This window comes from Capsicum annuum, chromosome 7, assembly GCF_002878395.1.
Source record: "Capsicum annuum cultivar UCD-10X-F1 chromosome 7, UCD10Xv1.1, whole genome shotgun sequence".
NCBI classification, from domain to species: domain Eukaryota; kingdom Viridiplantae; phylum Streptophyta; class Magnoliopsida; order Solanales; family Solanaceae; genus Capsicum; species Capsicum annuum.
Genome location: NC_061117.1, coordinates 5,509,981 through 5,515,980, shown reverse-complemented (window position 1 = coordinate 5,515,980; position 6,000 = coordinate 5,509,981). Strand labels below are relative to the sequence as shown.

The 6,000-nt window shown below is 30.1% G+C and overlaps 1 protein-coding gene across 3 annotated transcripts; it reads left to right on the top strand.

Moving 5' to 3' along the window:
• The first annotated feature begins 575 nt into the window (after positions 1-575).
• Positions 576-2,844, top strand: LOC107856280 (receptor protein kinase TMK1-like). 3 transcript variants are annotated; one of them, XM_047415137.1, is made up of 5 exons: positions 576-771; positions 1,212-1,434; positions 1,583-1,753; positions 1,851-1,956; positions 2,313-2,844. In XM_047415137.1, the coding sequence occupies exons 2-5, from the start codon at positions 1,372-1,374 to the stop codon at positions 2,687-2,689; spliced, it is 717 nt and encodes a 238-aa protein (XP_047271093.1). In that variant the 5' UTR covers positions 576-771; positions 1,212-1,371; the 3' UTR covers positions 2,690-2,844. The 3 variants fall into 3 exon arrangements, with proteins under 3 accessions (XP_047271093.1, XP_047271095.1, XP_047271094.1); XM_047415139.1 differs by having other exon boundaries at positions 1,212-1,484; XM_047415138.1 differs by lacking the exon at positions 576-771 and having other exon boundaries at positions 1,020-1,434.
• Positions 2,845-6,000: the final 3,156 nt, after the last annotated feature.

Genomic DNA, 6,000 nt, shown 5'->3' with positions numbered 1-6,000 from the left:
ATGGGTTAGGGCATTCTTTAAAGAAGATTGTAAGTGTGATGTTGTTGAACATAACATGTGTGAGACCTTTAACTCGTGGATCTTAGTTCCTAGACACAAGTTTATCATTACCATGTTGGAGGACATTAGGAGAAAAATCATGGTAGAACAGTAGATATGATTAGGTTTGCCAATACTTGGATATGTGATATTTCACCTATGGCTAGACTTATATTGGAGGAGAATAATGAAAGGGCTAGGGCTTGCAAGGTTCTTTGAAATGCTGATGTTGGGTTTGAAATTGGAGAAAGGGAGCTTAGGCATACAGTGGACTTGAGTAGTAGGATTTTGTAGTTGTACAACTTGGCAGTTAAGAGGCATTCCCTGCCAACATGCTATTTGTGCTTTTTATCATGTTGAACAAAAGCCCGAACCTTATATGGAGCATTGGTATAAAAAGGAAACCTTCATGAAGGCTTACAGTCACTTTATACAACCAATCTCCAATATGAAGATGTGGCCTGAGATAAACAATCCAAAGATTTGTTCAATGAAAAAGTTTGCAGTAAAGATTTAAGGAGATTGCAAGATTACTCTTCAATGCCAAACTGCCAATCTTGTTTCTAGACTCTCTCCAAGGAGTTTCATGCACTTAACTTTTTGTTGTTTCCCTGGCAGGCCAATATTACTTGCACAAATCATATAATATGGACCATGGGAACCGACTTCAAGTACCAATATTCTCATACATGGTTTCGGAATATAGACAAGCTCATTCACTACGTAAACCAAGTGAGTTTCCACTGTCGTTGTGATTTAGAAATCAAACACGTACAACTATGTACGCGATTATTTTCCTTCAATTTTAGTATAACATCCTGAAACTATTGTTTCTTTATGGATTGAGAATTAAGATAGGCAAGATGTCCCACACTTTTTGTGGCGTGTAAGATCCCATCTCATCCGCTTTATTGGATCATGATTTTGTGAATATAAAGTTACCTTTGTCTCAAAAATATTTCATTCGCAATACATAGAGACACCATAAAAGTTAGGGAATGTGGTATTTCTTGTATATGCATATATTATTGAATTGGAATCAATAAGAAAGCCTGAAAATAATGGCTGACATTTCTGGTCAAGCTAAATTTTTATATAAATCCTTCCTCCTCATATATGTGTTATCACTCCTTAAGTTATCAGTCAAACTAATAAGTATCGCGTGCTGACAGGATGGTCGTGCCAATGCTTTATATTCGAGCCCTTCAATTTATACTGATGCAAGATATGCTATGGATAAGTCATGGCCCCTCAAGACGGATGACTATTTCCCGCGAGTGTCCTTTTATACAAGTATTTTATCATCATTTTAATTTCAGTATTTAGAGCTTGATGCATATTTTTGTATCAGGTATGCAGACCGTATTAATGCTTATTGGACTGGATTCTTTACAAGTAGGCCTGCTCTCAAACTCTATGTTAGAATGATGAGTGGCTATTATTTGGTTGGCCATTCTGCTTTTCCATTTTCCTGAAATGAAGAAGCTTCTCCATCTACAAAATTCTAAATATGCAATTCTTACTTGGCACCTTTGTGTAATAGGCAGCAAGGCAATTAGAATTTTTTAAAGGAAGAAGTGAAACAGGAGGACCAACAACCGAAGTGTTGGCTGATGCGCTTGCCATTTCTCAACATAATGATGCTGTCAGTGGCACTTCAAAGCAATATGTTGCTAATGATTATGCCAAACCACTGTTCATAGGTTACAAACAGGTGAGTTTGCTCCGAACTCCTAGAAAAAGCTTGAGGTTGTTATGGATTTAGTCAATTTGTATTTTTAATGATGATGATTACCAAACACTACTTGCAGGCTGATGATATAGTGTCAAGTTCACTCACTTGTATGGTGGAACCAGTTTCAGCATCTGGATGCAAGCTAGCTAAAACTTTTATGTATCTAGCACTAGAATATGCCGGTAAGCATTTCATTTTCCTGTCAATCTACGTGCAAACATTTGTGGTGATTTCAGTAGTATATTCAAGCTTTTGGTGTTCTAATACATCTTATAATGATTTATTTCAGTTTCTCATTCCAAATAAACAACAAGGATGGTAAAAAATGCCAGGAACAAGATCTAGACTATTTAGTCATTATCTAAATCTTATGTCACCTAATAAACTGTTGACAGATGAGATGATTTTGAGTATTATTTTAATGACTAATCTTTTAGACAACTAGGATTTGCTTAATCTTATATATTGATGTGTTTTAGATGATTCTTCTTGCCCATCTGCTAAGCTAACTCATTTAGCTTGTTTTTTTAATTCACAGTTACTGGTAAAATCACCATAAAAGCTGATGTCTTTAGTTTCGGTGTGGTCCTAATGGAGTTGTTAAGTGGATGGATGGCACTTGATGAGGACAAGCCAAATGAGAGCCAATACTTAGTTGCATGGAACATCAAATCCTTTAAAGAGAAACGTATTGCAACAATTGATCCAGCTCTGGATGTGAAACAGGAGAGTACATTAGATAGCATCTACACTGTTGCGAAACTTATTGGTCACTGCACAACAAGAGAGCCTGGCCAACGGCCCGATATGTCCCATGTTGTGAACATGTTTGCGACGACGAGTGTGGTATTGATTACAGTTTTCCACTCAACCAAATGGTCAAAGGCTGGCAAGAATCGAAAGGAAAAGACTTGAGTTGCGTCGACCTTAAAGAATCTAAAGGCAGTATCCATTCAAGGCCTACTGGATTTGCCGAGTCCTTCACATCAGTTGATTGTATATAAAACAAGGTTCTGCACTTTGTGTAGTTGATCTGATTATCCTATTCAATAAATGTGGATAGCATTTTTGTTTGTTTTATGTGAAATTTTGTTCCTGTTTATCTATGTTTTCTTTCATTTTTGTTTGTATAATCTTGATTTCACATGTTTTGTTTTTCCATTCCTACCTGACCACACAATTCAGGCTTAAGTCCAAACTTTGTTCTCGATTCAAATTAACTTATTATCATTCAATTATATGTAATTTGATTATTTTATTGGCTTCATAGCAAAATTATGTGTTGGCCCGTGCAAAGCACGAACATACCTTAGCCTAGAGAAATCACTCTTATCTAGAAAGAAAGAGGTGTTTGCATTATATTACTGTAATTAATATTATGTATTTTTGTACCTAAAATATTTAATATGATTTCTTAATTATGTAAACGCTTACTTATAAAATCAAGAGTAAACTTGAAATCTTCTTGATTATGTTAAAAAGATATTTATTTTAAACCAAATATATATGGTGCATATAATTATAGGAGAATATATATTAAGTGGTTAACTAATTAATAGACAAATGGGAATATATGAATTTTTTTTTTTTTTCTAAAAAGAACAATTTAAAATATTTAATTGATATCTCTGTTTCAAAATAGTTGATCCTTGTTGACTTGATATTTTCTTAAGAAAATATCTATTAGGGACTTATTTTACTAAATTAGCTTTATTAATTATACTTTAAAAATATAAATTTGAGTATATACATTTTATGTAGTCACTAAGAAGTTCAACTAAAATGAAATGAAGACAGTATTTTATTAGAAGTTGAGACAGTAGTTTATTAGAAGTTGAGACGTTCAATTAGAATTTGACTTAATTTGCCTAACTCAATAAAATATTCTTGATAAATTTAAAAATTAATAATATATTAATGTAAAAAATGTGTAATAAAGTCCATAAGAGATTCACTGGAACTCACACACAAGAGTTACTCCTGCACGTCAAATGACACATAGAGGCAAAGTTATTACACAAGCGAATGCGTAATAGCAGAACTCCACCGCCAAAAAAGGGACTAATGGCAGCAAACCAATTGCACCACGACACGTGTATTCATCAAAGAACGGGGTTATTTATAATATTCCGATACTGACCCTGTGAGGACGACCAAAAAAGTCATCCCTAAACGACCAAAATAATCGTTTGGTCATGAAAACTAAAAAATTTCAAAGTTGGAATTAAAATTGAAGTTAGAGTTATGTTTGATCATGTTTTCTTTAAAAAAAAAAATTAACTTTTGAAAAAAAATTTAAAATATGATTTTATGCCCTAACTTTTACAAACTATCAAAATCACCCAACTAAAATTTACCTACTAATGAAAAAAAAAACACAATTAGCCAATATTATAAATATAATTACATATATATGGTCATATTTAATGAATTTCAATTATGACATATATAATATTTACACTAATAGTCATTTTTTCATATTTGAAAATTTTAAACATGGATGTTATATTAACAGATCACTGTTTCCTGTTTTTTAGTTAACAAATATTATCTTTCAAATAAATTTATTTTTTTAGAATTTATTTAATTTATTTCCTTCATTTTCCATTCCTAAAAAGTATGAAATGATGAGTTGTTATTAAATTTAAGGGTGCCGCTAATTTATTTTTTTAATTTTCTTATACATGAAAGATTTTACTGTGTGGAATAAATTATTTCTATGTAAAACATGCTTTGCATATTTATGGTATATTATATCATATATCATAAATATATAAATATGCTTAGTATGTTTCTTTATAATTTGTATTTTTATATATGTGTATATGGTATATACATGGTATAAACTTCATATATAACATACTTTGTATATTTATATTATAAATATGCTTAGTATATTTCTTAATACTTGTATATTTATATATGTGTGTGCATGATATATACATGGTATAAACTTTATATATAACATACTTTATATATTTTTATTATAAATATAATACTTTATATATTTATGGGTATAAATATAAATTAACAGTAAAAAAATGTCTTAAATAATGGAGAAAATTAAATAAGGGATAAAAATAATGATGAGAGAGAAAAAGAAATATATATTAATTAAGATAGCATTAAGTTTGAAATTATAATTATCTTATTCTTTAAAACTGTTATATATATAATATTGAAAAAGTAATGTTATAAGGAGAGTTTTATGTAAAAATTTAAAAGATTAGGGTTATATGTAGTAATAATAATAAAAGTTGGAATTGGAGTTGAAAAATTGTGAAAACAACAAAAACCTGTTTTTCCTTTTCAGAAAAAAATTTCAGAATTATTTTCCGAATTTTCATGGCCAAACACCACAATTTTTAACTCCAAAAATTTTTTTCGAAAAAAAAGAAAAAAATTTCATGGCCAAATGGGCCCTTAATAGATTCGATCGGATAGAAAAAGGTCAATGATTAATCTATCGGATTAATTACTATAATTGATCAGCTATTGAACATCATTAAAGATTGATTTACAACATCGATCGGAGCAATAATCGATCAATTCATATATCGATCAGATTGATAATTGATCTGTCTATATTTGTTGGATTGCTAATCGATCTATCTATATCCGTCGGATCAATAATCAATCTGTTCATATATCTGTTGAATTGATAATCAATTTGTCAAGTCGTAATTGATTCATCCATATATCAATCGGATCGATCATCAATCTGTCCATGCAAATTAGATTTTTTGATTAATTTGTAATTTTTAAAATATTTTGGTGATTTCTTTTTAATTCTTGACAATTGATGATTTGTGAATAACTTTTAAAACTTGTAATTAAATTTTAAATTATAAATAAATTAAAATATTTATAATGAGTCAACAACAATAATAACATTCGCAATGTATTTCCTCATAGTAGGGTCTGGGGGTAAAGTGTACGTACACCATGTTGCTGTCTCAGGTGAAATAGAGAGACTGTTTTTGATAGACCTCCAACTCAAGATATATAACATTATCACATACACAAAAATATAAAAACATATAGGCTAATAAAATACATAAAATAATCTAACCCTACTAGCTAATACATGAAACAATACAATTACAAAATAATACTATATACTATTATTCAAAAATCATAAACATCACTCAAAATTCCGAACAGAAAACTCCATATACAAATATTAAATGAGTCATTTCACTAAAAAAATTTTTGTAATTAATTTA